At 59.6% G+C, this 27,115-nt stretch overlaps 15 protein-coding genes across 15 annotated transcripts, besides 26 other annotated features; all 15 read left to right on the top strand.

Moving 5' to 3' along the window:
* Positions 1-15: 15 nt before the first annotated feature.
* Positions 16-48: a microsatellite.
* A 117-nt stretch (positions 49-165) lies between these two features.
* Tco025E_03233 (uncharacterized protein) lies at positions 166-2,124 on the top strand (the record flags this gene model as incomplete). Its single annotated transcript, XM_029370153.1, has 1 exon — positions 166-2,124. One exon carries the CDS (start codon positions 166-168, stop codon positions 2,122-2,124), a length of 1,959 nt encoding a protein of 652 aa, XP_029229677.1.
* A 394-nt stretch (positions 2,125-2,518) lies between these two features.
* Positions 2,519-3,547, top strand: Tco025E_03232 (uncharacterized protein; the record flags this gene model as incomplete). Its single annotated transcript, XM_029370152.1, has 1 exon — positions 2,519-3,547. The coding sequence occupies one exon, from the start codon at positions 2,519-2,521 to the stop codon at positions 3,545-3,547; it is 1,029 nt and encodes a 342-aa protein (XP_029229676.1).
* Positions 3,548-4,088: 541 nt separating this feature from the next.
* Tco025E_03231 (ribonuclease H1) lies at positions 4,089-5,027 on the top strand (the record flags this gene model as incomplete). Its single annotated transcript, XM_029370151.1, has 1 exon — positions 4,089-5,027. The coding sequence occupies one exon, from the start codon at positions 4,089-4,091 to the stop codon at positions 5,025-5,027; it is 939 nt and encodes a 312-aa protein (XP_029229675.1).
* A 322-nt stretch (positions 5,028-5,349) lies between these two features.
* On the top strand, positions 5,350-5,877 carry Tco025E_03230 (uncharacterized protein; the record flags this gene model as incomplete). The annotated part of the gene is made up of 1 exon (XM_029370150.1): positions 5,350-5,877. The coding sequence occupies one exon, from the start codon at positions 5,350-5,352 to the stop codon at positions 5,875-5,877; it is 528 nt and encodes a 175-aa protein (XP_029229674.1).
* Positions 5,878-6,057: 180 nt separating this feature from the next.
* Positions 6,058-6,078: a microsatellite.
* Positions 6,079-6,105: a microsatellite.
* A 68-nt stretch (positions 6,106-6,173) lies between these two features.
* Positions 6,174-6,195: a microsatellite.
* Positions 6,195-6,255: a sequence feature (GA-rich).
* A 125-nt stretch (positions 6,256-6,380) lies between these two features.
* Positions 6,381-6,411: a microsatellite.
* A 57-nt stretch (positions 6,412-6,468) lies between these two features.
* Positions 6,469-8,484, top strand: Tco025E_03229 (uncharacterized protein; the record flags this gene model as incomplete). The annotated part of the gene is made up of 1 exon (XM_029370149.1): positions 6,469-8,484. One exon carries the CDS (start codon positions 6,469-6,471, stop codon positions 8,482-8,484), a length of 2,016 nt encoding a protein of 671 aa, XP_029229673.1.
* Positions 8,485-8,512: 28 nt separating this feature from the next.
* Positions 8,513-8,563: a microsatellite.
* A 442-nt stretch (positions 8,564-9,005) lies between these two features.
* Positions 9,006-10,061, top strand: Tco025E_03228 (uncharacterized protein; the record flags this gene model as incomplete). The annotated part of the gene is made up of 1 exon (XM_029370148.1): positions 9,006-10,061. The coding sequence occupies one exon, from the start codon at positions 9,006-9,008 to the stop codon at positions 10,059-10,061; it is 1,056 nt and encodes a 351-aa protein (XP_029229672.1).
* A 354-nt stretch (positions 10,062-10,415) lies between these two features.
* Positions 10,416-10,442: a microsatellite.
* A 384-nt stretch (positions 10,443-10,826) lies between these two features.
* Positions 10,827-10,891: a sequence feature (A-rich).
* Positions 10,828-10,860: a sequence feature (GA-rich).
* Positions 10,892-10,983: 92 nt separating the features above from the next.
* Positions 10,984-11,016: a sequence feature (G-rich).
* Positions 11,016-11,036: a microsatellite.
* A 16-nt stretch (positions 11,037-11,052) lies between these two features.
* Positions 11,053-11,082: a microsatellite.
* Positions 11,083-11,195: 113 nt separating this feature from the next.
* Positions 11,196-15,545, top strand: Tco025E_03227 (putative 5'-3' exonuclease; the record flags this gene model as incomplete). The annotated part of the gene is made up of 1 exon (XM_029370147.1): positions 11,196-15,545. One exon carries the CDS (start codon positions 11,196-11,198, stop codon positions 15,543-15,545), a length of 4,350 nt encoding a protein of 1,449 aa, XP_029229671.1.
* A 145-nt stretch (positions 15,546-15,690) lies between these two features.
* Positions 15,691-15,749: a microsatellite.
* Positions 15,750-16,207: 458 nt separating this feature from the next.
* Positions 16,208-16,234: a microsatellite.
* Positions 16,235-16,293: 59 nt separating this feature from the next.
* Positions 16,294-16,327: a microsatellite.
* A 43-nt stretch (positions 16,328-16,370) lies between these two features.
* Positions 16,371-16,404: a microsatellite.
* Positions 16,405-16,408: 4 nt separating this feature from the next.
* Positions 16,409-16,447: a microsatellite.
* A 213-nt stretch (positions 16,448-16,660) lies between these two features.
* Positions 16,661-16,683: a microsatellite.
* Positions 16,684-16,711: a microsatellite.
* Positions 16,712-16,722: a microsatellite.
* A 590-nt stretch (positions 16,723-17,312) lies between these two features.
* On the top strand, positions 17,313-18,197 carry Tco025E_03226 (uncharacterized protein; the record flags this gene model as incomplete). The annotated part of the gene is made up of 1 exon (XM_029370146.1): positions 17,313-18,197. The coding sequence occupies one exon, from the start codon at positions 17,313-17,315 to the stop codon at positions 18,195-18,197; it is 885 nt and encodes a 294-aa protein (XP_029229670.1).
* Positions 18,198-18,313: 116 nt separating this feature from the next.
* Positions 18,314-18,391: a microsatellite.
* Positions 18,392-18,516: 125 nt separating this feature from the next.
* Positions 18,517-18,543: a microsatellite.
* Positions 18,544-18,602: 59 nt separating this feature from the next.
* On the top strand, positions 18,603-21,158 carry Tco025E_03225 (uncharacterized protein; the record flags this gene model as incomplete). The annotated part of the gene is made up of 1 exon (XM_029370145.1): positions 18,603-21,158. The coding sequence occupies one exon, from the start codon at positions 18,603-18,605 to the stop codon at positions 21,156-21,158; it is 2,556 nt and encodes an 851-aa protein (XP_029229669.1).
* Positions 21,159-21,251: 93 nt separating this feature from the next.
* Positions 21,252-21,274: a microsatellite.
* Positions 21,275-21,422: 148 nt separating this feature from the next.
* Positions 21,423-21,441: a microsatellite.
* A 97-nt stretch (positions 21,442-21,538) lies between these two features.
* On the top strand, positions 21,539-22,198 carry Tco025E_03224 (uncharacterized protein; the record flags this gene model as incomplete). Its single annotated transcript, XM_029370144.1, has 1 exon — positions 21,539-22,198. One exon carries the CDS (start codon positions 21,539-21,541, stop codon positions 22,196-22,198), a length of 660 nt encoding a protein of 219 aa, XP_029229668.1.
* Positions 22,199-22,562: 364 nt separating this feature from the next.
* On the top strand, positions 22,563-23,336 carry Tco025E_03223 (calcyphosin; the record flags this gene model as incomplete). The annotated part of the gene is made up of 1 exon (XM_029370143.1): positions 22,563-23,336. One exon carries the CDS (start codon positions 22,563-22,565, stop codon positions 23,334-23,336), a length of 774 nt encoding a protein of 257 aa, XP_029229667.1.
* Positions 23,337-23,707: 371 nt separating this feature from the next.
* Tco025E_03222 (uncharacterized protein) lies at positions 23,708-24,760 on the top strand (the record flags this gene model as incomplete). The annotated part of the gene is made up of 1 exon (XM_029370142.1): positions 23,708-24,760. The coding sequence occupies one exon, from the start codon at positions 23,708-23,710 to the stop codon at positions 24,758-24,760; it is 1,053 nt and encodes a 350-aa protein (XP_029229666.1).
* Tco025E_03221 (uncharacterized protein) lies at positions 24,757-25,209 on the top strand (the record flags this gene model as incomplete). Its single annotated transcript, XM_029370141.1, has 1 exon — positions 24,757-25,209. The coding sequence occupies one exon, from the start codon at positions 24,757-24,759 to the stop codon at positions 25,207-25,209; it is 453 nt and encodes a 150-aa protein (XP_029229665.1).
* Positions 25,210-25,218: 9 nt separating this feature from the next.
* Positions 25,219-25,247: a microsatellite.
* A 947-nt stretch (positions 25,248-26,194) lies between these two features.
* Positions 26,195-26,749, top strand: Tco025E_03220 (uncharacterized protein; the record flags this gene model as incomplete). The annotated part of the gene is made up of 1 exon (XM_029370140.1): positions 26,195-26,749. One exon carries the CDS (start codon positions 26,195-26,197, stop codon positions 26,747-26,749), a length of 555 nt encoding a protein of 184 aa, XP_029229664.1.
* Positions 26,750-26,815: 66 nt separating this feature from the next.
* Tco025E_03219 (uncharacterized protein) lies at positions 26,816-27,115 on the top strand (the record flags this gene model as incomplete). The annotated part of the gene is made up of 1 exon (XM_029370139.1): positions 26,816-27,115. A coding segment is annotated over one exon (300 nt), but the record flags the coding sequence as incomplete, so codon positions are not given.

Below are 27,115 nucleotides of genomic sequence, written 5' to 3'. Positions count from 1 at the left end.
GTGCCCTTCCCCGCATGCGTCTGTGTGTGTGTGTGTGTGTGTCTGCGTTGCCCCGATGCGAATACGGCTATCCGTCCTTCTCTTTTTTCTCTCTTGTTGGGTGTACGTGTGCGTCCTTGCACCTTCTCTTCCTCTACTCCTGCTCTGAGACGTGTCAGTGGCCGGATGCGCAGCTGCATCTGTTGGACGCCCGTAAGGCCGGGCGGACGGCGTTGCGCCTCAACGGACTCGCCGCAGAGTGAGCTGCACATTCCCTCGCCTGAGCCTTGCGTCAACGGGACTCTTGACGGCGTCCGCGCCGGTGGTGTGTCCACTCTCATGGGGGGGATGAGCCCCAACGGCATCGCCGGCCCCGCCTGCGAGCCGCGAGCGACGTTGACAGCATCAGCGGCAGGCGAAGAGTTGGGCGGTGACCGTTGCAACGCACTCGGTGCCGCCAACGACGGGAACACTTGCAGCGCGGGGCGCAGTCTCTCGGCGGCGTACAAACAGGAATGGAAGGAGAACAGAAAGGCTGTGGAGTGCCGTTACGCGTGTGCGTCGATCACCTCGCCGCAGCGGGCGCCTGGGAGTCCCGAGACCTTTACGACGCCGCTCGGACTCTACACGGCGTTTTCTGGCGCTGCAGGGCCACCACTCGCGATGGAGCAGCAGCAACCACGTGCGCGGTCGCCATTACCAGAGAGGCCCGACGATGGCGCGCCTGCCCCCAGCTCCTTGCGTGGAATGCAACAGCGGCTAGCTCGACGGCTGCAGTCACCACTGCCAGACGATGACGGTGATAATGACGTCATCGTCCACTGCGCCCGCGCGGAGCTGATGGAGTGCGGAGAGGGGCAAGAAGCTGAAGAGAGGGATGCAGGATGCGGCTTGGGCGCCCCGGAGTCCCGCCTTGGCGAGGGGCCGCAAGTCTCTCCCGGCGCTACTGAGAAAAACACGATGGTTCCCGTGCCGCCGAAGAAGCAGCCCGCCGTGCGCTCACCTTCGCCGCGTTTTCTTGCGGCATGCTCAAATCCATTGCAGGAGGCAGAGGCGACCGAAAGGGTGGAGCGGGGGAAGCTGTGCAGTCCTGCTGCGTGTCCGGTGCCTCACTCTTCGGGTGCCGGCCCCACGGATGTTGCGGCTCCCGGCCACCGTCCCGCAGCGGAGGCGTGTGAGCCCCGTCGACGGCCCCCTGCCGCACCTGACGTTGAATGGCCGCAGGAGCCAGCAGCTGACGCGCTGACGGTGGTTGACATTGCCGTTTCCCCTGACACCAGCGCACTGGAGCTCGTCGACTGGCATGTTCTCGTGGAGGAGTCCGTCACGCTGGACCTGACGGTGGGGTCCGAGGGGACGGAAGAGGCGCTGCCGCCGCCCGCGAGAGGATTTGAAGGCCCTCCTTTGCCCACCACCGCAGCGTGTGGCAGGGAACACAACGTCGACAACGCACCGTCCCTCCCAACACCAACTGCAGCGGCAGAAGAGGAAGAGGAGGCAACGCGGTTGCACTCACAGTCGCCGCAACGACGGGATGCAACGCGGCCACCGCCGTCAGCTCGTAGTGACAGTGTGGCGAGCCCAAGGTCGTGGCCCCCGTCTATTCACCCCATCGACAACAGTTCCTTTGAGAAAGCATGCGATGAGGAAGACTTTGAGGTTCTTCGGCGCGAATCCGCGCTAAAAAGCCTGCTTGCTCGTCTTGCCGTAAACAAAGATCATCATATTCACGGTGGTGGGAGCGGCGAGGTGCGGGGCAAGGCATCGCCTCCTCCCCCATCCCCGCCTTCTCCTCCTCCGAGAGCAGAAGTGCGTGGGGCATTCGTGCCCCAAGACGAGACACCGCAATTTGAGTTGGCGCCGCTGTTGCTGGTTGTGGAGCTCTGTCGTGCGCTGCGACCCTTCGCACGGAGGCTGCTCCTCTTGCTTGTGCAGGAGAGCGGCGGCGGTGCGAGCGTCGCGTGTGAGGCCTGTGCCGAGCTGGCAAACTCTATTTTAGAGGAGGAGGGTGTTCGTCGCGTGCGTGCGACGCGTCACCTTTGCCGCAGCATCGCGGCCCTCGGCGGCAGCGACGCCGCGGAGGGTGACATGCTTCCGTACTCCATTTTTTTGACGGGAGTCCTGCAGTTGGCGGGGGACGCGTAGTGCGCAGGACGGTATTGGTGGGATAAGGGGGCCGATGTCCCTGCGAGCACCCAATTTCTTTTTTGTGCTTGAAGCGCTGCGATGTCAGCCCCCTAACTGCGGCGCCACTCTGGCCTTCCGCATTGTTCTGGTTCCCCCACTGCAGTTTTTGACCTGCACGGCGCCCCTTTTTTCGCCTTTTGTGTGTGTGCGTGTTTTTTTTTGGTTGAAGTGTCGCACCTCCGGTGGGCGGTGAGGCAGCCCTTTTCCTCCGCCCGCCCACTGCGCGCGGGTGCACGTGTTGTCGGCATCTCTCGCAGCGTGCGGGAGAAGACAGAGGAGGGTGGAGCCGTCGTACTTGAAGGGAGCGCGACTGTATATTCTGCGTGTGTGTGCGTGTTGAACCCCAGGAACCATGTTCACCCCCTCACCGCGTGGTGGCAGCGACGACCCGTCCGCACTTGCTTCTTCCGTGTCTACGCGGCGGGTCGCGGCGGAGCTGCTCGCCGCCCACGCTGGGGAGAGTAGCCCTCATCCGCCCTCCGCTGGCGGTGCGCGCACACGGGGGGCGGTGGCGGAGGCGACCGAGGGCGCTTCACGCGGTGGCCCGCCGTCGTTCCAGCAGGAAACTCTCTTTGAGGTCGCGGATGTCTGGCATGAGGCGTCGCCCCCCATGACTGCCCCGCGGCAGCCTCCGCACTCCTCGCCGCCGTCCTCCTCGGCGTGGCCGATGGAGGCCCAAGCCGTACGTACGTGGCAGGCAGAGTTTCTGCAGCGAGAGGAGTCACTTGTGCGGCGCGAGATGGAAGCCTTCGCGCGGGAGGAGAGGCTTGCGCAGCGGGTGGCGACCGACGCGTGCCGACAGCGGCTGCATGAGGCGAAGAGCGCGTTGGAAAAGCGGGAGCGGGAGGTGGCCCAACAAGTCGCTGCGCAGCGGGAGGAGAAGGAACTGCTCGACGCACGTACTGCGGAACTCGACCGACGCGAGCGGGAACTAGAGGAGGAGCAAGAGCGTCTCTTGAACGACACCCGGGAGCAGGTGGAGCGCATCCACAGCAGTGCATGCGTGCTGCAGGAAAAAGAATCCGCCGTTGCGCAGCGGGAGGAGAGCTGTTCTCACCGCGCGGCTGAGCTGATGCTGCAGCGCGAGTGCCTGCTCAGTTGGGAGGCCTCGCTGCGGCGCCAGCAATGCCAATTGGACGCGCAGCAGGCGTCGGTGGCGGAGAAACTTGCTGCCGCTCAGGAACTCCTGTCGCGCGAGAGCAACCTGGAAGAACTAGAGCTTCGCCTTCGCGAGCGCGAAGCCTCACTGTGGGAGGCAGCAGCAGCGAAGGTGCCAGGCGACCGGGGGGAGCTGAAGCGTCTGCTGGATACTCTTAGGAGACTCCAGGGTGAACTTCATAGCTGCGAGCCCACCGGGAACACAAGCTCTGAAGTATTGTAGACTCTGGGAAGAGGAGAGAAGTTGAGGGGTGGCAAAGGATTTTCTTTGCGGCTGCGTTTCTGTACAGGCGCATATACGCCTATTTATATGCGTCTGCTGCTGTATGGATTCGGTCTGGGCGTTGCTTGCGTTTGAACGACGTCGATGGGCTGTGCGGCGACGAACACCGGTTGGAAGATCAACTTGTTTGCAGGCACAACGATGCTGCTCCTCTCAGTGGATGTGCACCTATACATGCGTCTTTATCTTTCTCTCACTCTGTGTGGGTGTGGGGTCAACGGCAATGCGTTGGGCCGGGTGGCGGATGTGTGCCTCCTTTATCCCTTTGTTTTTGTTTTTGTAGGTTTTGATTGCCTTGCGGTTCCTCTCTGCCTTCCCGCTCTTTCGAATGCCTTCTTTTTTACTGTTATTTCCTCTTGTCGTCTGCACCTCCTCTGTGTGTGGTGGATAGGAGGCGTGCGCCTTCGGTTAATTACCCGTTTGAGCTTCCTTCGCGCGGCTGTGAAGAGAATTTTTTGGGGGTGGCGCCCGCCCAACAACGATGCCGTCGTCGTCGTCGTCGTCGAAGAAGAAGAAAAAATACTACGCCGTCGCGGCGGGCCACAAGACAGGCGTTTGTGAGTCGTGGGATGAGTGCAGCCGCTACGTGACGGGGTTCCCGCGGGCCCGGTTTAAGTCCTTCAAGACGCTGGAGGAGGCGCAGGCGTTTCTTGCCGCGGAGGACGCCGCGAGCAACAGGGGCGCCGCGAAGGGCGCGGAAGATGTTGCGTGTGACGCGGCGCCCGCGCTCGGCGGGAAACGTCGGCGTCATTCCCCTGCGTCGTCGGCCTCCTCGTCGTCGTCGGCGCTGTCGCTGGTGGAGGACATCGCGGGGGAGAGGGGGATGCTGCAGCGCGTTTCCCGGGACTGGGTGCGGGCGCGGGAGCTGGAGGCGGTGGAGGTGTACGTCGATGGGGCATGCCGCGCAAACGGCAAGGGAAGGCTCGCGTGTGGCGGGTACGGCGGCTTCTATGGGGAGAACGACCCGCGGAACTTCTCCCTCCCGCTTCCCGCCGCCGAGCCGCAGACAAATAACCGGGCGGAGCTGCACGCCGTCATCCACGTCCTCCGCACCGCGGTCGAGGCGGAGTCGTGCTACAACCTGCGCGTCTTCTCTGATAGCGCGTACACCATTCGCGGCGCTGACTTTTACATGCAAAAGTGGCTAAGAAACGGGTTTTGGGGCTCCAGTGGGTCGAGTGTGGCGAACTGCGACCTGTGGCAGACGCTAAACAGCGTGCGCTCCAAGCACGCGGGCCTCTACAGTGACCTGCTGGTGGCTGAGTTTGGTCTGCTGCCTGCGCTGGCGCGGCGGCTGGCACGGCGGCTGGCGCTGCAGTTGGTTCATGTGAAGGGGCACGCTGGTGTCCGCGGGAATGAAATGGCGGACCGTCTGGCGGTGATGGGCGCGCTCCACAAACGCTCCGCGGAGGACAAGTGAAAGTGCGAACTCTCCCATGCGCTTATAATGCTGCACAGTCGCAGTCGCAGTCGTACGTGTTGTCAGCAAAACTCCGCCGACGTTGGGGAGGGGGTGGTGGGGGTGGGGGAATTACGTGCGGGGTTCCGTGAATCCACTGCAGCCCTTTGTCTCTTTCTCACTCTAGCTTTTGCTTTCTCTACGTGTTACTTTCTGAAACCGATTCGCCTCCCATTGCGTGCGACGCGAGCGGCAGCGCCAAGAGCTGAAGAAAGGAATTAAAGCAGGGAAGGCGAGAGGGTGGGGTGGGTGTGTGGTGAATGGTGGGGCGGCGGCGCGAGCAATGATGGTGCTCATCCTTGCTGTTCTCTTGCTGTCGTCGACGGCGCTGGCGGGCGGGGTGGCCGTCACGCCATGTGCTCACTGCGCTGCGGACCCAGCCAAAGTGTGGTGTCCGGAGGACATGTCGTGTCATGCAGCAGGCAACTGCACCTGTGGGACGAGCTGCCTTGACCTTGTCGATTGCTTCGTGCAGGAGACGACGTGCGCCCGGTGCGTAGGCAGCGGCGGCACCTTCTGCACCCGTCCGGCCAAAGGGCACCGGCCGTGCTTCTTCGCCGTCGGCGCGGCCCGGCACGCGTCAGCGGCAGCGCACGAGGAACAATGCAGCGAGGTGTGCTTGGAGGGCGGCCGCTGCCTGTCGCGCCTCGACAAGTGCCCGAAGAGGCCTGTGGACCCCGTGATGTTCAGCTGGTTCATCGTCAACGTTGCAGTTGCGGTGGCCATCGCGGTGTTCGTCGTCATCGTATTGTACGCCGGCATGGCAAGGGCAAAGGCGGATGTTGCGGCATCGCCGACTGAGCACGGGTGAAGGGCGTAGAAGTCGCAGTAACGGCCGCAAAACGCGTCCGTCGCTTCTTCGCTGCGTGTTGGGTGAGTCACCAGCAGGCCCACGGGAGACGAATCCGCTTGGTGGCTGGAGCTGCGGCACGACGACGGCATCGCCGCACACCTGCACCGGCATTTTTTTTATTTGGCCGCACCTCGAATAACACACACACACACACATACATATATATATATATATGTATTTATGTATGTTACGCCCACCGCCCTCTGCCTTGAGGTACAACGCGTCTCGTCGTTGCGCTTTTAATTGCTGGTCCCGTTTGTTTGTGTGTGTGTGTGTCTCCTGCTCTCTCTCTCTCTCTCCCTCACTTGCCTGCTATTCACCCCTCTCTCTTCTTCTGGACACGCGCACACAACGTAGAAGGCACGCCCACCTACGCACGCGCGCATACGTACGCGCAAACAAACAGACAGACGCGCATAGAGCGAAATTAAAATCGAGCATAAAAAAAAAAAGAGGATTGCGTGTGTGTGTGTGTGTGTGTGTGTGTGTGTGGGCGCAGACAGCAGGGGGTTGGCGGCCAGAAGTGCAATACTCGAGGTGTTGAATGCAATGTGGATTGTGTACTTCAAGGGCGAAGTCTGCTATTGGCTACTGGGCGGCGAGGCCTACACGGTGGGCAAGAAGGACTGCGACATCACCATCAAGGATGACGCGAGCATAAGCCGCACGCATCTCAGAATAGAAGTTGGGGAGTTACCGGCGGCAGGTGAACGACATCCGGAGGGGAACGGAAAGGAGGAGGAGGCAAAAGAGACGCCTGCGCATATTGTGCTTACGGATGTGTCCAAGTATGGCACTGTGGTCTCTCCCTCCGCGCCTTGCGACAGCGGCGGCGGCATCAGGCATGAGGCGAATGATGTGATCACGAGGGAGCTGCAGTTGTGTCGTAGCCACAGTGGCGCAGAAGAGGCAGAGGCGGAGGCGCCGCAGCTGGCTTCGCGCCAGAGGCTAAGTAAGGATGCGCCGTTCCATGTTCCATGTGAAGAACCCTTGTGGCGGGACCTCTCCATCACCCTCGGCGCACACGGCGCGGTTCTGCGGCTGCGGTGGACCCCAATGCGTGTTTTTGCTCTTGCCATCTCGGCGGAGCAACGGACGAAGTTGGACTGCTGCCTGCGCCGCTGCGGTGCCCACGTCGTGACGGACTTCCATCGCGCGGATTACCTCGTGACCTCGCGTCTCACGCCGACCCCTGTTAGCATCGCCATGTTGTGTCGCGCCGCGGATATTGTGACGCCGGCCTTCTTTGAGGCGCTGCGGAGTCGCCGCAGACCACACGTGCCGCTGCCGGACCCGCGGGCGTACGCGCCGCCACTCGCCGAATTTTGGTCGACACTGTGGAATGGCGGGAAAGGCGGCGGCGGCGGGCCCGCGCAGGTGGAAGCAATCAACGAGGATCCAGACGGGGTGCGGCTGTTGTACCCGCCCAATCGGCTGGATCGTCAGCGGCTGTTTGCCAACCTCACCTTTGTTACCACGCAGCGATCGCTCCATGAGGAGGTTCGAAACTTTTTGCCCTGCGCCCAAGGGCGGGTGGTGCTGGATGAGACCTTGTCGCACTTGAACAGCGACGAACACTGCGATGGGGTTGTAGGTCCTTTTTACTTCGAGCACCGTAGTCATGTTGTGCTGTACAACAGCCGCGAGCGCCTTCCGCTCCGGAACTTTGTGCATGTCCTGCGGGAGCAACTGGGGCTCTGCTGCGTGGAGTACCTTGACATCATCAAGAGCATCGTCCACGCGGTCCCGCTCACGCTGACCCCCTTTCCGACGGGCCCCCTCCCGTGGCTGCAGAAGTCGACGAAAAGTGAGGAGGCAACGGAAGCGGGGCGAAGGGCGGCGACCGCGGGGATGAAGCGACCGCGGGCTTCCACTAGTCCCGGCGGGAGGCGCACGGACCCAACTCCCCTTTTCCGAGACGCACCGGGCGACACCGGGGCGGGGGCGGCCGGCGTCAGTGGTAAGCAGCAGGCAGAAGAAAACGCCAAAGGCGGAGACGGCGTGGACGGTTGGCTCTCCCGCGAGCTCACTGACTATCCCGACGCGAAGGACCTCGTCGTAGTGGGCCCGCCTCCGCTGCCGCCGTATCCATGTTTCCAGCCGTACGGCGGCAGTGGGGGGAGCAGCCCTGCTGCTGGGTGCACGGCTGCGGCATCTAGCGGCGGGAAGCGATTTCTGAAGCAGAAACTCGCCGTGGGCAGCGAGACGGTCGAGATGGAGCAACTAACGCGTCTGCCTGGCCACGCAGTGCTGTCCACAACGCGAGCCATCGACGCCGATGACATCATCCCAGAGACTCTGGAGGCGCCAACAAGGCGGTCGGGCAACTTGCGTTTTAACGCCTTTGACGCCACGGCGCACCACCACCAGCAGCACAGTAGAACAGCGGCCACAAGACGACGTGTGGGAAGACGTGTTACGGGGCCTGTGACGCCTGCGCCTGTGACGGCGGCGGGGGTGGCAGCCTCAGGGGATAGCGAGGTCGCTGCGTCAAGGACGATGGGGAATCGCAATGTAACTGGCGGTGCCCCTGTGAACATCTTCGACATTGAGGCCCTCTTCTAACCGTGATGCGGCTGACACCATGGTATCGGTGTGTATGTGTGTGTGTGCGTGTGTGTCTTTCTTTTTCTTTTGTGTGTGTCCTCTCGCTCGCTGCGTGAGCGCGAGCGCGAGCTTGTCGGACCTTTTTGCTTCATTGGGCTCTTCGCAGTTTGTATGGTGGGCCGAATGAAGTGAATAAGAGGCGGCAGACTCAACGTGTTCCCTCATGCGTTGCCGTCTTCACATGCTGCTTTGCTTCTTCGAGTTCCCTCGCCTCCTGCGCGGATCGCGCTGCTGCTTTTGTGTCCGCCGTTATTGTCCGCGGGGGTGTGGACGGGGATGAGTTGCGGTGGACTGCGGCGTGACGGCATACCTGTAGTGTGCATACACGCAATTGTGTTCTCTTGCCGGTCACCTTTTCCTTTTCCTTTTTTTTTTGCTCTCTCCAACCTTTCCCGGCTTTCGTCTGCCTTCCCCCACCACCTCTTGTCCTTCCCTCCATTCAGGTGTTCTTCTTCCACGGTGTGAGGCTTGGGAGCCAAATGTACGCCCCCACGGACATGCAGGACCCGACTGCGAGTGTGCCTATAAGTTACGCCCTCCTGCAGCTGCCGCCAAAGAAGGAACTGCGTAAGAAGGGCTACAACATAGAGGAAATCAACACCACCTCCACGCGCGACCACCCACTCTCAAAATGGACGACACACACGCTGAGGAGGGGCGCCACGTACCGTGACGCCCTCGACGCCATTGAGGAGTCAAACAAAAAGTCGTGGGGTTTACTGAAGGCCCGCATCCACTTCTACTGCGGCTCCTTTGACAACTACGCACGCCTCAAGCCAAACGACCCCGCGTCGCTCAAGTACATCGGCTCCTACGACCCAAACGGCGTCTACAAGCTCGCCACCATTGAGGCATCCGTGGCAAGTCGCGCGCGTCTGTTGCCGCGGCTGAAGCCCCTCGTCGATGAGCGCGGGCACCACACCTGCACTCAGAGAGTACCCCGCCCATTTGCGCCGCAGGTACTGTACAAGGAGTGTCCACCGCCGGTGCTGTCGCAGGCGGGGTATGATTTCACGCCCATGAGTCATACCGCCTTCCTGTTGCGCCCAGGCGACCACCCGCAGGGGGTGCGGAGTGTGAAGAGTGATTTTATGAAGGAAAGCTGCGACTACCGGCCGAGGTCTTACCTCCGCGACGAGGTTGTCGGGGGCGTGAACAGCCGGCACTGCCACTGCGCCGAGGTGTATCAGGTTGGGGACTACACGGCGGATTATGCCCACGCCACCGACGTGGTGAACCAGCGCAACAGAGTAGTTCACAAGGAATTTACCAAGACTGGCACGTTAAAGGCAAACAGCAGCATCGTGGGGCGGCGCTACGCCAAGGCGCCAACGTTCCCCTGCATCCACCACACCGGTGGCAAGGAGGGGGACGCCACCGCCACCGCCACCGCCGCCGAGCCCCAACAGATGGCCTCCAGCAGCAGTAATGAGGCACCCAATGATGCCATGGCGTCCGACGGCGTCGAGTCAATGCGGTCGCAAGTGAGGCGCAACGTTCGTTTTGAGGATGAGCCCAGCAACAAAGTGGCGTAGGGAAGTTTGTTTATATATATATATATAAACATGCATAATTCATTCTCTCTCTCACAAGTGTACATGTTTCTTACGACACTGTATGTGTACGTGTTGTATCCGTCTATGTATTTGCTTTTTTCTTCTTCTTCTTTTGTTGGCTCTCTCTCTCTCTGTGTGTGTGCATTGACTTTTTTTTGTTTTGTTTGTTTTTCACGTGTGTGCATGTACATAGGGCGAGGGCTGCAAAACGGAGGGATGGGGTTGGCGTGCGGCTGCCGATGCGTGGGAGCGGGTGCAAGGGGCAACATGTGCGCAGCCACTGTAGATGAGGCGTCCCGCTTCCAAAAGAAGGAGGGAAAAAGAGAGGAAGAAAAACAAACAAAAAAACAAAAAACAAACGTTTCCACAGGGTGAGAATGTGGCCGATGCCTCTCGTTGATGCTGTTATTTTGTGTTGCCGTGTTTTTTTTGTTGTTGCGCCTCCCCCGCGAGGGTGGGCCGGGCCTCTGCGCCCCCTCTCCCGCAGCAGGAGTCCCTCCTGGCACACGTGGTCCTGAGGGAACGCCCTGTGCGAGGGGCGCCGCGGTGCTCCTTCGGGCGGAAGTTCCCTGGCGCCGCCCCCCTTCCCTCGTCCCAGTGACCTCCGCAGATGTTTCTACGCATTTATATGTATGCCCACGCCTTCTCGGGGCAACCGTGCCTTTCTTTGAGCACGATACCCTCTTTTTTACTTTTGTAAGAATGAAGGAAACGAAAATGTATGTATATATATTATAGGCACCCTTTTTTTTTCTTCCTCTTCTTCTTTCTTTTTTCTCGCTCTTTGTGTTTAGATTTTCCCCTTTCTTGGTGTGCATTTATTCCCTGCCCCCACACACACACACATACCTTTTTTTTTTCGGTGGCTCTACATTTGGCGCAGGCAAGTGTTGTTACTGTTACCCACCCAACTACCTACCCACACACCCACACATATATATATATATATATATACCTACGGTTAACGTGCGTGTGCGTGTGTGTGTGTGTGTGTGTGTGTTTACGGAGGCGCCCTAGCAGCGAAGAGCACGCAACAGGAAAGGAAGCGAGAGAGAAAGAGAGAAGGAAGTTTGCCCTGGGCAATCGCGCGGGCGTGTCTCACAGAAGGAAATCATGGGAGTTCCAAAGTTCTTTCGGTGGGTTGCGGAGCGCTGCCCGACGGTCATCACCCCATTCCGCGACTCCCCGCCGCCTGTCGACAACTTGTATCTTGACATGAACGGCATTATCCACAACTGCAGCCACACCAACGACGTCGACGCAACGCAGAAGTCGGCGACGGAGAAGGTGATGGTGGAGGCAATGTTTGCCTACTTGGAGAAACTATTTAACGCGATTCAGCCGCGCAAGTGCTTCTTCCTGGCTGTTGACGGCGTGGCGCCGAGGGCGAAGATGAACCAGCAGCGCCAGCGTCGCTATCGTAGCGGCTACGAACTCATGGTGGCCCGACAGGAGGCCCTCGCACGCGGCGACGATGTGCCCGATGAGAAGGATGTGTTCGACAGCAATTGTATTACCCCTGGAACGGGCTTCATGGTGCGGGTGAGTGAGCAATTCCAGTACTTCATAACGATGAAGATCGCCTCGGATCCGGCGTGGCAGAACTGCCAGGTTGTGTACTCCGGCCACGACAACCCGGGCGAGGGCGAGCACAAGATTGTGGACTTCATACGCCGCCGCAAGATGCAGCCGGGGTACAGCCCCAATGAAACCCATTGCATGTACGGCCTTGACGCCGACCTTGTCATGCTCGCGCTCGCAACGCATGAGCCACACTTCGTACTCCTGCGGGAGGTGGTGACGTTTGGCCCCGGGCAGGAGTCGCGCCGCGTCCGTGAGCAACGCGAGGAGGACGAGGCCAATGGAATCATTGCCGACAAATCGTACCGCAACGCCGATGAATTTGTGCTACTTCATGTGAATGTCCTGCGTGACTACCTTGATCTGGATGTGCGGAACAGACTTGGCGCGAAACTGCCAGGTGGCTACGACCTGGAACGTTTTTTGGATGATTTTGTCTTGATGTGCTTCTTCGTCGGCAACGACTTTTTGCCGACAATCCCGACGCTCTCCATCTTCGATGGCGGATTGCTGCAGATGCTCGACATTTATTGCCAACGCATACTTGGGGAGGGCAGGTACCTGACGAACGCGGGCAAAATCAACTGGCGTGCGGTAGAGCTGTGGCTGCAGGGAATTGGGGAGCTTGAGCTCTCCACCATCAAGCAGCGCCAGCAACAGGAGGAGGAGTATCAGCGCAAAGCGCAGCGGCGTGATTCCACGCACGAGGCAGCCAACGTCGCAACTGTGCCAGTAGGCACCATAGAAGAGTACAAGGAACACTTCTACAGTGAGAAACATGGATTTGAGAAGGGATGGGACCCGCATGGAAAAGACATGACGGAGTTGAAGTTGCACTACGTTGAGGGCCTGCTGTGGGTGATGGGATACTACTACCAAGGGCCGCCGTCGTGGAAATGGTTCTTCCCACACCACTATGCTCCCATGGCAAGTGACTTGGTAAACCTTCCCGCCATTGCAGAGAAGGTAGAGTTTGATCCAGGTACACCATTTCTCCCCCATCAGCAGCTACTCGCGGTACTGCCGCCCATGTCATACCGTTCTATGCCACGTGCCTACTGGCCACTTATGCTTAGCGACAAGAGTCCGCTCAAAAAATTCTTTCCGGAAATTCTGCAAATTGATCGTGAGGGCGCGCGGGCGCCGTGGGAGGGCATTGTCCTAATTCCATTTATCGACGAACGCGTCTTGCTTGCGGCGTACCAGTCTGTGCAGAACAAAGTCAGTCCTGAGGATGCAGCCCGCAACTGCGTAGGTCCGGCCACGCTGTTTTCCTTCGATCCCAACATGTCCCCGCGTGATGTGCCCAACGAGATGTTTGGGCCGCTACGAAACGTTCGGGTGCGGCAGCAGGCGTTTGAGTTTCCACCGATGACGACGTTTGTGCCGCGGCTCTGCCCGGGGGTTGCAATCGGTGAAAAGCAGCTGGAGGGGTTCTCGTCGTTGCACACCAAGTGGGACTTCATCACGCTGCAGCGCGAGACGGGGGTGGTGACAATCTTTGGCATGCCCACACGGAAGGAAAGCATCATCCTCGCGCTAAAGGATTCGATGAACGCTATAACCGTCACGGAGGCCCTGCCGCTGGTCGGGCAGGAGGTGCTGGTTGGTTTTCCACACTTCCGTCGTGCCCGTGTCGCGTCCATTAGTGACAAGCGCACAAGCGTCCGTGCCGTCATCACGCAGGATGGTACCTTCTGTGGCACGGAGACGAAGGAGCTGAACCGGGATGAGTCCCTGAACTTCACAAAGGAGTGTGACACACATACGCAGTATATGAAGGAAAAACTTGGCATCGCCGTGGACAGGATTTACCTGCTCGTGTACGTTAACCTTTTCACCACCATGCGTCTGACGCGCAAGGGGCGTATTGTGCGAAGTTTCTCCAAAGATGAAGTTTGCTACACCATGCAACTTGTGGCGCGCCTGCAGGATGTAGACATGATAGAGGACTCCCGCTATGTGGAGCGTGACCGGGTGGAGGGGGACATAAGCCTCGGCACCAGAGTTGTCTTTGTTGGCCCCGAACCGAAGAACAAGAAGTCCCCGATGCAGGTGTATGGCAGTGCCGGTTTTGTATTTGAGCCCACCTCGGCCAGTAGTGACATGTACGCCGTGGCAGTGCGGGTGTACCAAGAACCTCTGGCGCTCCCCCCCTCGCTGTTATCATTTGCCGCCCCATGCAACTGGATGGCGCTACACGAGGTGGCAAGTGAACTGTCTGTCGGGTCCCTCGCCCTGCGTTTGCTGACTGGCTCACTGCGCACCACACCGCAGTACGGCTCACGTGAGGTGGGACTAGGCATAGTGTTCTCACGCAATCATCTTGTCCGCATTGGCTACGCGAAGCTTGTCCGGCGCCAGACGAATGCGTGGGCACCGTACAATGAAGACGTGTTTGTGCGGCTTGCGCAAAATGCAGAGCCTTCCGCCCACTACCTGGACAACACCGGCAAGCGCGACTTCCTTGGCCGCTCAGGCCGCACGCCGCAATACACAACTTGGTTCTCGCGTGAAGCAGTTGCACTTATTCGTCGATACGTGCAGGCCTTCCTGCCCCTTGTGAAGCGGCTTGAGAGCGGCACCATCGCCCCACAGGCGCTGGAACCGCCGCAGTTTATGACCGGCGGCTGGCAGGAGATGGAGGTGGATGATGTACTTCGCGAGATGGAGGCCTTCATTGAGGCGTCTGGCATCCGTGACGTGCCGCTTCTCCCGTCCAGCGATGATGCCTTTCCTCGTGAGTACCTGCAGGAGTTGGAGGATGAACTCGACCGGCAGCAGCCACGCGCCACAAAAGAGATTATACTGAACCCCGTGGTGAAACGCCACTTGTACTTCCCCCTCACGCGCAGCAGCGGCGGCCACCTTACCCAGCTGCCACTTCCGCAGGAACAGACATTCCGCCTCGGCGTCCGCGTCGTCAACTGCCGCGCTGTCGGTTGTGTCCCATTTGGTGCGGTGGGCACAATTGTTCGGCTGCTTTCCACAAGTGCCGATGCAGAGGTGGTTTACGATGAACCCTTCACTGGCGGAAGCCACTTTGAGGGCAGACTCGGGCAGCCACGCGGCGCGCTGTCAAGGTTGTCCTCGCTGCTAGTGCTCAACCGGCCCGGCGACGACGGCGGCGGCGGCGGCGCCGCGGCAGAGGCGGAGCGCAACACCGTCTCCATTCTCAGGGCCCTTGTTCAGAAGTCCCAGCAACAGCAGAAGGGCGCAGCGCCGGCGGCGGATGGTGGGGTGGCCATTCCAAAACCACGCAGCGCGGTGGAAGACGCGACGACGTCCCCAACAGCGACTGGGATGGCCTCAACGCCCGCCGCAGTCACGATGTCTGGCGGCGCAGGCGGCATACGTTTGGCGGACCTCGTCGGGAAGCTCAAGGCCTCGCCGGAGCACAGCGTCGCCGCACCACTGACGCCACCGACCCTCGCGGAGGAGCAAAAGGGCTTCCGCCCGTCCCCTGCCACGGCGAAGCCCCAGTTCTCCGGTGCCACCGCCAACTCTTCCGGTGCTGCATGTAACAACAACAACAGCAACGACAACAACGACAACCAGAAGAGGAGCGGCGACAACACCAGAGCTGCTGCTGCTGCTGCTGCCATCGCCCCGCCGCAGACGGAGGCCCGCACTGTGACGTGCGTTCAGAGTGAGAATGGCAATGGTGCCGCTGTCGGCGCCCGTCCTCGCACGAACCCACGCGCTGGCGGCAGTCCTGAAAAGCAGGGTGGTGACCAGAGGCCAAAGATGACGTTCACTATTCCACGCGGAATTGCGAGCGGCGAGTTCACCATTCGCCGCGGTGAGGCCGTGCCGCTCTTCCGGCAGTTGCTGAAGTTGCGCCTCTCTGAGGAGCTCGGCAAGACACCCGCGCGTGAGTAAAACGAGGAGCGTATGACCAGCGCGCCGTACGAAAGGAAGAAGTCTGCGGAGGTGTGCGATAGTGGTGGGAGAAAGGGAGTTGGGCGAGAGGCAGGAGGTGCCCCATTCCCTTCCCTTTCTACCACCACCACCACCGCCCTCTTCTAACAAAAAAAAAATAATAATAAAAAGAAAGAGGCGAACAGGAAGCAAAAACAAAAAAAAGGGGAGGGTGGAAGACTTCCGCTACTCCTGATAAAGCCAAGTTATTTTTATAAGTGAACCACAAGGCTGTATACATGCATGCTGAGAGACATAGTTGTAGATATACCTTTGTCTATGTGTAGTGCATTCAAGCTCCATACGTCTCTTCGCTTGCATGTGTGCCACCCTTTTTTTGTAATGCTTCTGTATGTATTCATACTCGCGTATGCGTGTGCGCATTCACGTTGTATCTCTGTCGTTTTGAAAAGCAAACTTAAATGAGCGAAAAGAAAAAAGAAACGCTAACGGTGGGAAAACTATGGGGATAAATAAGGAAAACACGCATGTATGCGTGTATAGGTGGCTAACATGGCTCACCGGCGCCGCTGCCCTCGTCTCGCTCTGTGGGGGGAGGCGGGGGAAGTGAAGGGCGTGGCCGTGCGAAACAAAAGCCCTGGGGGAATTTGCGTGTGCAGCGGAAGAAAAATAATAATAATAATAACAATTGTTTGGGTCTCCAAGACGCGATGAAAACCGGGGATGTATGAGAGGACTATGAGATGCGAAATAAAAACAAAAACAAAGCAAAAAAAAAGAAACAGACGTGGATTCGTCTACCTTTGGATTAGTTTTTCCCGCGGTCTTCCCGCCCGCCTGCCTGCCTGCCTGTCTGCCTCTGTGAAAGGGGAAAGGGGGAGAGGGCACAAGCTGTGAGGGGAGGAATGGTGAGAAGGACAAAATGTTTTCTTTTTCTTTTTCGGGGAGTGGGGGTTGGAGTTTTTGTTGCTGTTTTGTTTGAAAATATGTTTTTTCTTCTTCTTCTCAGAAGAAAAGGTAAAGGGAGAAAAAACAAAAAAATAACTAAACGAGAATGGGGGGAGGAAAGAAGGAAAAGTAAAGTGAATGATGTATGCTGCTGTAAGTCCCCCGCGCATACATGCACATACATATGCGCATATATATATATATATACATACATACATGCATACAGACACGCGAAGGGAGAGCCGCTAGGCGACGGGTGTAGGGGCGCCCGTGCGTCGCTTTTTTTTTTCATGTCACTTGAGTGGAACGAGGGGCGAGGAGGGTTGTCCGCTTGTTTGATGTTTTGCCCTTTTTTTGCTTTTGTTTTTATTTACTCACTCTTTTTCCCACTCTGGCGCCACGCGCGTTGCCTCGTACCACCTCACGCTTTCTGACACTCACGCGTGGGTTGTGTTCTCATCTCCCGTCCTCGCTCATTGAGAGTTCGTGTTTACGTGCCTGTCTGTAAACATATATGTATATGTATTTGTAAGTGTGCATGTGTGCTTTTGAAATATGTCGGCTGATCCCTCTTCTGGAGGGGCGGGGCCAGGGGTCTACAAAATAGAATTCTCGAAATGCATGCATATGTATGTAAATACACAGATATGCATGCATACATGTCGTTACATGTGTCTGTGCGGTAAATTTATTTCTTACCTCCCCATCCCTCGCTTTGTCTACCTGATGCATGCCCAGCCACGGAGAGAAGGCGGGGATAGAAGGAGAAAGAGTTGTAGGAAGGGGAAAAAGCGTGGGGCATACTTACTTTTTAGCAAAATGGGCGATGCCTTGTTTGGACTCTCCGCGGAGTCGCGCAGTGTCCTCGACCGATATCTGCAGTGGGCTCGCCTGGCATGTGACGGTCTGAAGCGCGGCGTCCACCTGGATGCCGCCAACCACCAGGTGGGAAATGTGCTGCAGGAGACGTACACGAGGGAAGAGCTCAAGGAAATCCTTCGTGGACACACCGCGGTGCTGCTCCACTCGCTGGAGGCCCGCGTGGAGAAGTTCGCGGGCACCTCCGCGGAGCTGCTGTGCGCGGTCCTCCGGGACGCTGATCGTCAACGCGTGACAATCGAAGTGGACGTCAACGCAGTGCTGAGCGCTTCTGCAAACGCGGCTCCTGCGGCCACCGCCACCGCAACGACGGGAGCGGCTTCCACTGGCCTGCTGCTGGACCATGAGCGGCAGCTCCTGAGTGGACCACGTGGTCGTCTTGCGCCGCTGACTGTCGCCGACGCCGACGGTGAGGCCAGCCGGCAGCTCGCGGAGGGCAAGGAGGAGATCCGCCGCCTGCAGGAGAAGGTGCACCGCCTCACGGACGCGTACGCCCAGGTGATGAACACGCGGTCTGTCGACACGGAGAAGTTGCTGTCGATGCACGACGCACTCCAGTCGCGCGACGCAGCGGCGGCGCGCCAGAGGGAGCAGGAAGAGGGTGTCCATCAGTCCGTGGAGGAGCTACGCACGGCGTTGGCGGCGGCGAGACGGGAGTTGAACACACGACTCAATCAGTCTACGCAGTACCAGGAGGTGAAGAAGATCCTGGCGCATAAGAACGAGCAAATTAGGATGCTGCGGGCACAACTCGCGCGGTACGACCCCGCATTCTTGCAGACCGGCGACGGCGCTGACGACACGATAGTTGAGGAGGATGATTAAGTTGCTAATGCAACGGGCGACCCGCAGGCTGGTGGGCGGGGTGTGTAGAGGGTGCAGCACCCGAACGGTGGCTTCCACCCCACACTGGATTAGAGGCGTTGGAAGTAGGCATGGCAAAAGCAACAGCAATGCAAAAGGAAAAAAAAACGAGTTAAAAACAAAAATAAAACAAAAATGAAGGAAAGCAAAGCAAAAGAAAAAAGACGAGTGAATTAGTTTTACACAACACGATTTCCTATTCTAGTGTTTGTGCCTCTGCTTGTGTATGCGTGTGAGAGAAAGGATGGCGGTGTCATGCGTTGTGTTACTTGTTGCCCCCCACGCACACGCACACGCACACGCACACAACAATGTCTCCTCCTCGTGCTTCGCCCCTTCCTTGAGAAGCCGTAGTCTGCGTGTTGGATGGGAAGTAGTAGTACTGGTGGGGGTGGCCCGGTGGTTTCAGCGGGCAATGTCGGCATCACGGCTGTCCTCGCCGGCCTTGCCGTCGTGCTCTCCGCGGTCACGTACATAGCAAACAAGCGACGCACAGGCGAGCCCCATGTGCCAAGCCACGTCTCGTTGCTTGGGAGGCGGTCTACTGAAGAGCGTCACGGCACATATGGAAATATTAATAGCAACAGTGGGGGCGCAATTGCGGCTGGGGGTGGTGGCGGTGCAAGCAGGCACACGGGGGCTGCGGGCAGAGGAGGAGAAGAAGCAGAAGCAGAAGCGACAAGTGACCATAAGTCATACTACGCGGTGCGGGCCGAGAGGCACGTGGGCCAATTTAACGCCAGCCTTCTTGAGTGGCGGGACGATGTTATAGGGGTGCGCATGCTCTTCTCGCCAATCCTCTTTGCAGTGGAGACGGAGGAGCGGCAAGCACCGCTGCTGCTCGTTGCTCTGCGGTACCTACGACAGCCAGAGCACCGCGTCGCTGTCATTATTGAGTCATGCGCCACTGCAGTTACCGCAAAGGAGTACCGCGACGGTAGTCTCGCTCGCATACGCGACTGTGTCAAGCTTTTGTCATGTAGCACTACTCGTATTGGTGCCACCTCACACCCCTGCGCAGAGTACTGCTACATGGATGCGGGCAACAATCTGCGTTATGCCCTGTCCGTGTTTATTACGCATGGACATTTGGCAGTCACAGCGCAGTACGTCGCTGACACACGCGTCAAGGGGGTACTACCGACGGCCTTCAATGAACTTGTGCGCTCGATTCAGCTCCAGCCACCGCGGCCAACTTCATCGTACTTGTTGTGTGCTGAGCCGCGCCTTGGACTGGGATTTCGACTACCGCTTGATTTTGCCATGAATGACCAGCTCCGCGAGGCTCTTGCGGCATTTGATGAGCCTTCCGTGAAAAACGGAAGTGTTGAAGGTGGATATAGCAGCCACAACGGTGGCGCTGGGGGCCATCATGGCGGTGCCAGGTCCTCATCGATGGAGTTGTCGTCAAGCGTGCGGAACCTGCGACTTTGCCCTGGCGGTGGTGGAAAGAACACGGGTGGCGGTAGTGAGTGCAGTACACCCTTCGCTGCACTCGCGGGGTGTGGGCCGCGGCGGATGATGGTGGTGGCGTCCTATGAGCCGCTTGCACGTGGCCACGTCTCGTGGCAGCCGCTTTTCGAGCGTGTGCTGCACACGACACTGACGCGCTTTTCGGCGACTCAACGAGTCGGCAGCGGCAGCGGTGAAGAGGCTGAAGAGGAGCAAAGGAAAGTGACGCCGCCCATTGCCGTCGTTTGGTGTGCTAAAGGGCAAGAGTTGTCGCAGGAGAGGAAGGACAAGCGCGGCACCATCATTGTGCGCCCGCAGCAGCTCCTTGTGCCCACCAACGGCGACTCTGCGGTGGACGATGACGCCGGCGACACGCTTCTGCTTGACGGCGCCTTTTGTGTGCAGGAAATCACGCTTGACCCGAAAGGGGCGTCATTTGCGCTCCTGCGTGATTTGCTGCAGCTGCAGTCTGAGGAGGGGTACGAGGAGGCAACGGCAAACGAGGCAGGTGGAGGGTCACAACGAGAGAAAGCGCAGAGAAGGAAGGCGCCCACCGCCGTCATATCGGCGTATCTGAGTGTCTTTTGCCTGCGCATCCGCGACGCGTGTGTGTCGATCAGCTTTCTCTCCTCCGCAAAGCGGCACACCTTGGAGGAATTCATCACCTTCTGCCGCCGCACGCTGGACACCGTTTCGGTTGGCAACCACTTTGGCCAGAGCACCTCCCTCATTTACTGCAATACACGGCATGAGGTGCTGCCGTTCAACATTCTTCTTGACCCCGCGAGCGCGGCGGAGGCCGCTTCGGTGCTGGTGGAAGAGCCCCTCATTGGCGACCCCCTGGCTCTGATCCACGTCAGCGGTCTTGAGCACGTCCGGGTGCTGTTGCGCGTGTTCCCGTGTCCCTCCGCCCCACTCGTGCTACTGCAGTCGCAGTGCCGGGCGAAGACGCGCCTGGAGAAGGTCGTGCGGAACTACTTGCTGCAGCTGCCAGATCGTGTGTGTGTGCACCACATGGAGACGACGATGCTCGGGTCGCGCGCCGCGCTGGAGATTCACTATGAGCAGATGGTTGACGCCGACGACAGCGACGCGGGTTTGCTCGCGCTGGACGAGGAGGTGGGGAACATCAACCCCTTCGCCCGCTACTGGAGCACCGCAGCCTACCCTGCGGTAGGGGGCGGGGCGGCGGGGAGTTTGGCGCCGCCCACCGCCGCATCGGACGGCGCTGACGTGGCCCCCGCGTTGGCGCCGTCGTGCTCAGTTGACCCGCCGCCGCTGCTGCTGCGCTCGCCCTCCCGCGACTCCCGTGAGGAGGTGGCGTCGATGCGCGTGGGGGTGGTGGTGTGCTGCGAGGGCTGTGCCTTTTTGTTCCTTGCGTCCTCCATGGATTACTCGCTCAGTGCCGTGCGGCAGGTGGTGCGCCAACTTGCCGCCAACATCTCGTTCGGGACAAGCGCCCTCGCGTAGCCCCACGCAGGTTTCCGCGCACCTGCTCCCCATAGCCGCACCGCCCTGCTCTCTCTTGTGGGGGAACTTTGGGTCCCCTTTTTTGCGTCGCTGGCCGCCGCTGGCCGCCGCCGCCGGAGGGACAGCAGTAACAGCAGCCGTGAGTAGAAATGCTGAGAGCGGGCGACACGGTCGGTGAACGTCACTTCGTTTGCTCCGTTGCTTGCTTCACTCAATACTGCATTTACCCCTTTACCTCTCTCTCTCCCTCCCTCCATGTGCGGGTATATATATATATATATATGTGTGTGTGTGTGTACACATCGTACAGTCGCCGCTCTAGTAGGCATCTGTAGGCTGCGCAGCAATCAAGCAAGCTCAAAAGCGCATCCACTGACGTGATGGGGCTCCTCTCCAACGCGAGCATCTTCGCGCTGATGCTGATGCCCGTGGTTCTGCTCGCGAAAGGGCACCACGTCGAATTCGGGCGCCTCATTGCACTCGCGGCGCTCATCGCGTCGTGTATGATAGCCGAGTCGACGCTGCTGGCGTCTCTGGCCGGGATGTCGCTGCCGCAGCACCTTGTCACGGTGGTGGTGATACCCGCTGTCGACACGCTCTTGATGAACTTTGTGTTAACCGACGCAAAGGCGCGGAAGGTGCTGCGCGCCCATGACGCCGGCGATGATGCGGCGGCGGTAGTGGCTGCGCTCTGGACAACGGTGGATCTCGTGCTCTACCGCTGCTTCCGCTGGTATCGCGCTATAGGCGGACTTGGCTTCGACGCAGAGAACCTTGTGTCGGCGGCTGAGGCCTTCGTCGGCCTCAACGCGCGGCTCCTCGCGGCGCGATGCATAAACGGCCGGGGCAATAACGCTGGTGGCGGCAGTGCAACTCATAACGCGTGGGCCTCGGTCCTGCTTCTGCGCGTCGCGATGACGGCGGCAGGTGTGGCGCTTGGGTCCACGCTGGCGGGCAGCGTCTTGTTCACCGCGGCACTGCTGCTGCTGCAGCGGCTGCTGCGTCCGCCAACCCACGACACCGGCCGCAAGGGCGACTAGCGCCCACCCGCAGTGACGCTGCGAAAAGGGCAAAGCTTTTAGAAGAAGAATAAAACACAAACAAAAGCGGCGGGAAAATACGCGCATCCGTGTGGTCCGCTGCTGCTAAGAGGAGGGTGCGACGCACTTAAGCAAACATGAACCCCAACAACACCTACAGCCAACCCCACCCAGCCCCCAAAAAAATAATAATAGCTTTGCTGCGTTCACTTCTGCCGGGCTGCCGCAGCCGTCGCCCAGTACACTCTATTTTCGCTTCTTCTCGCCTTCTTCGCTCTTTTTTTCTGTTTCCGTTGCTTGTCTTTGCGACAACAACTGCAAAAAGAAAAGAAAAAGGTCCAAGTGCTGACTGCGTAGGGCTTGGATGGAGGCACTTGTAGCGAAGGCGGTAGAACGCCTCGGGAGGAAAAAGCTATGGCTCGTCGCACGCGCCATGCGGCGGATGGATGCGGCGGACTACACGGTCGCCGGCGTCCGTGATGCGCTGCGCCGCATCCGCCTCTATCTTGACGACGACGACTTTGCGGAGATTGCCGCGCAGTTCGCTAGAAACGATGGCGCCAGTTTTGACGTCGCCGCATTTGTGCGCGCCTTGCTGGCGACGTTGCCGCCGCGCCGCGCGTACGCCGTCGGTCTCGTGCTGCGCAAAGTCGACCCGGAGTCGACCGGGTTCGTCAGCTTCGAGACGCTGCGGGAGGTGTACGACGTCATGCGCCACCCGCTGGCGCTGACGCGGCGAGACGCGAGCGAACTCGTCGACGAGTTTCTCGCCGCCTTCGAGGAGGCACAGGCGGAGGGCGGCGTCACGACGGACGAACTGGCCGCGTATTACGTCGGCATCTCCCACACCACCCCGCAGGACGAGGACTTTGAGCTGCGCTGCATCCGGAGCTTCTCGCTCGACCGACCGCGACCGCGACTCGACGAGGAACCCACCGCGTCCCTTGCGGAGAGAAAGCGTGGCAGAGCGACAGGGCACTGCGACGCGGGAAAGCACCCGCTGTACGAGACGACGTCAATGCAGTACGGCAAGGACTGTGAAAAGGTGAAGTACAACGGCAAATACGCACTAAGCCACTGCTTCACAAAGTACGCGCCAATGCAGCACGCAGGTGGCGCCACCTCAATGAACATGTAATTAGAAGTAGCAGGTGTAATGTAGATTATGCACATATATATTCACATACACCTAACAAGGACTGAGCTGCCCGGCAACGCTCCGTCCCCTCATCATTTTGCTGCGCCTGTCCACTGGTAGGCCGCTTTGCGACCGTCGTCGTTCCCATCTTCTCCAAAACGCCGCCGGGTTGCAACTGATTCCTTCTCTGCTGTTTTAACAATAATTGATTGCCCATTTTTCTTCCTCTCTTTCTCTCTATTTGCACCTGTCTTTCCCAATCTTTTTCTCTCATCTTGCTTTGGTTGCTTTCTCCTTCGCGCTCCATTGGCCCACGCGCATATGTACGTCTTGCTCGTTTGCGCATTAGCACCTAACGTATTGATTTCGTCATGCTGGATTACTTATGCGCCGAGTTGGTGCTCTCGAAGGGGCCCGAAACCCTGCCCCGCCGCATACCTCTGCGGGTACCAACGGACAGCACGCCTGTCATGGTTGGACGGGCGGCAGAAAATGACATCGTTCTCAGCGCGCACCTGCTGTTTGCCTCGCAAAGACACTGCCAGTTGATTGCGCGTCCTGTCGCAGCTGCATTGACTGGCGAGGGCGAGGGGGAGGATGGGGGAAAGCGAGAGAAAGGAAAGGAAAAACGTGCGTCAGGGCGCAAGAAGAAGCCGGTGGCTGGCTGCAAACGCGGTCGTGGTGCGCCGCAGTGGGAGCTGTGCCTGGTTGACGTGGGCAGCAGCAACGGCACCTTCGTCAACGGTGACCGCGTGGAAGTGAATGCCCTCACGCCGCTGCATCACGGCGATACTCTCGTCCTCGGCGGGATGCGTGACGTCGAGCCGGGCGCCGCGTTGCCGGCAGACGCGGTGGCGCATGCGCCGGAGATCGTCACGTGGCGCGTGGTCCTCAATGCGGACGCAGCCCCCGTCGACTGCGTGTCGACCCCGTCGGTGGTGCTCCACGCCGACTTCGTGGAGGCGGAGGAGAAGCGGATTGCCCTGGAGCTGCTGCAGCGCATGACCTCACCGCCGTCGGCGAGCCGCGGGCCCACTACAACGGCGACCCCGCCGCCGACGGTGCTAAAGCGATGGAAAGAGGCGCCGTCAAGGCGGCAGCGGGGGGAGGAACTCGACCACACACCACGGACGCCTGCCGCTCGTGTGGCCATTCCGCGCCACGACGCCAACAACAATAATAGTCAAACCAATGACACGGCGGGCGCCCAGGATGGGGGGAAGGCATCCACGCAGCGCAGCGGCACCGTCGCCGCAGCAATATTTGCACGGGAAGAAAGTCTGGAGGATGCAACTCCCCCACCGTCGCCCTCCGTGCGGTGCGCTGCGGTATGCGCGCATTCCTTCAGCCGCAGGCCAACCACGCGGCGACAAACCGTAGACGCTCGCGTGGTGAAGGCGTACAAGGCGACATCAAATAAATGAAGCAACCATACACACTCACCTTCACAGAAACCCATTGGAGCTGGGCGATGGATGATGCTGTCGCCAGTGCCGGCGGTGGAATGGAGGCAAAGCGTGCCAACCAGCATAATGGTGTTGAATATCGGGTCCCGTGGTCCGCTGTGGGACGGATTATGTACTGCGCCCCGCAACAGGGCCTGACGCTGTTGCTGCTGCCCGGTGACAAAACCCCGCCACTACCACTCGCGAAGCTCGGCCAAAGGTCTGCGGAGGACCCCATGTTTGTTACCTGGATGGTGAGCACAGCAGTAACTGAAACCAAAAAGACCGCACGACCTGGCGTTGCTGCCCTCGCATCATTCGAGCACCACCTGCGGGAATGTACGCGCTTCTGCGAAGCGCATAAATGGCCGGAACCGCAACCGTTGGAGGAGGCGGAGTTCCTCGCCCGTTATGCCCCAAACTCATAGAGAAGGCCCGAGGAGGAGGGGGAGGAGAAGAGAGAGGACATAAAATGCGTCGTGCCTCCGCAGTTGCCAGTCCGCCTGGCTTGGCACCCCCACGTTGTTTCTTTCCCTCCCTTCGTTCCTTTACATTTTGCCCCCTTTCACCTCCCTCTGTGTGTGGCTGAGGTTTCCTGTTTTTCCATGGTCTTTTGTTTGGAAGTTGGCTGTCTTCTTCCAGCACTCCTTGCAACAACGCGGCTAGAGCGTGGAAGGCAAGAGGTCAACGATCCCTCTCCATCCCCGTTTCACCCACATCCCTACCCTCCCTCACCCTCTAGGCCCTCGCACAATGCACGAAGGATGACGCCTTCACGCACGCATCCACAGGCACCTACGCCAGCAACACCAAAGTGGTGCAGCAGATATAAACACAACAGAGACAAAAACGCCATGTTATCATCATCGCATGTCACATGAGTCTAGTTTACAGGAACAACACAGTCTCTCGGATACGATAAGGAGCAAAATGCAAATAAGCACATCAACCAAACCACATTTACAGTTTATTCTTCCATCACTCTACGTACACAACACTCAAAGTGATAATACCTGGCAGCGTCTGTGCGCCTGTGTGTGCGTGGCCAGGCACCGACGCGTGCGTGTCCGGGCTGCGGCTCGCTCGCAGCGCCCCATTTCGCTCTCCCTGCAGGTTTCTCACTTGTTTTGCGACGTGGAAAACAGCAACCTGCGCTGAAGCACGTGAAAAAAGGAAGATAATGAGTCGTGCGAAGGAAACCGCTCGCAGCAAGAGGACCATCACGTCCAAGAAGAGCAAGAAGGCCCCCAAGGCCCCTGGCGCGGCGACGGGCGTGAAACACGCACAGCGCCACGGTGCCCGGGCGCCAGCGGCGCTGCGCGGGATCCGCCAGTTCCAGCGCTCCACTGACCTCCTCCTGCAGAAGGCGCCCTTCCAGCGCCTGGTGCGCGAGGTGTCGGGGCGCAGGAGGCGATGGAGTCGTACGTCGTGTCGCTGCTCGCTTCCTCCTTCTCGTGCCGCGTTTTGAGCCGCGCACTCATTCTCGCCCTGCTCCGGCGGGGTTGTGTGGAGGTCAACCCGGGCCCTCCTCGACGGAGTCCGAGGGAGCAACTCGTTCAGTGGATGAACGAGATGCGGCGGGAGCAAGCCCGCCTCGCTCGCCAGATGCAGGAGGCGGAGGGGCGGCTCCTGGCGCTCGACCTGGAGGCTCGCCGGTCGCGGCAACAAGCTCGGGCAGCTTTGCCTCGGACGGCCACCTTGACGAAGGACGGACCTTGGAAGTACGTGCGGGACACCCGCGGGACACAGCGGGGGCTGCTGCGCTCGGCTACGCCTCACCCCCGGCAGCAGGGCGGCGGCTGCCTGTGTCGAAGACGCCGTGGCTCGACGCCGCCCGCACCCGTCCCCCCCCCCCCAGCCCCCGGCGCCAACACGTCGTACCAACGGCCGGCAACCTCCCCCGAGCACGCTGGAGGCCCTTCACCTTCGTGTCGCTGCCCATGCGAAGGCGGGGCAGCAAGTGGTTAGCCGCCACCAACAGGCCACGCGACGCGTATTTCGGTATTTCGGGAGGGGAGAAGGTGGATCAGGGTGATGGGGGCGGATGCTCCCGGATCGACGCATTCCCCAGCGGACCCGACCGCCACCTGCACGCCGGAGGAGGCCTCCTTGCTGCCTCGACAGGCCTCCGCGGCGCGCGAGAGGACTCCCCTTCCGCCACTCGCTTCCTCGCCTCCACTGCCGATGTCCCCTCCCAGCCTGGACATTACCCGGCTGACGGCGGGCATTGCACGCAAGCTCCGGGAGGAATTGCTGGAGCAGATGGTGCGGGAATTTAATACCCGCTTCCTGCAATTGCAGACTGAACTGACGGCCCATTTGGCCACGTTTGAC

Source organism: Trypanosoma conorhini, assembly GCF_003719485.1.
Source record: "Trypanosoma conorhini strain 025E chromosome Unknown Tco_14.4_contig_00142, whole genome shotgun sequence".
Classification (NCBI taxonomy): domain Eukaryota; phylum Euglenozoa; class Kinetoplastea; order Trypanosomatida; family Trypanosomatidae; genus Trypanosoma; species Trypanosoma conorhini.
This window is presented reverse-complemented; position numbering and strand designations above follow the sequence as displayed.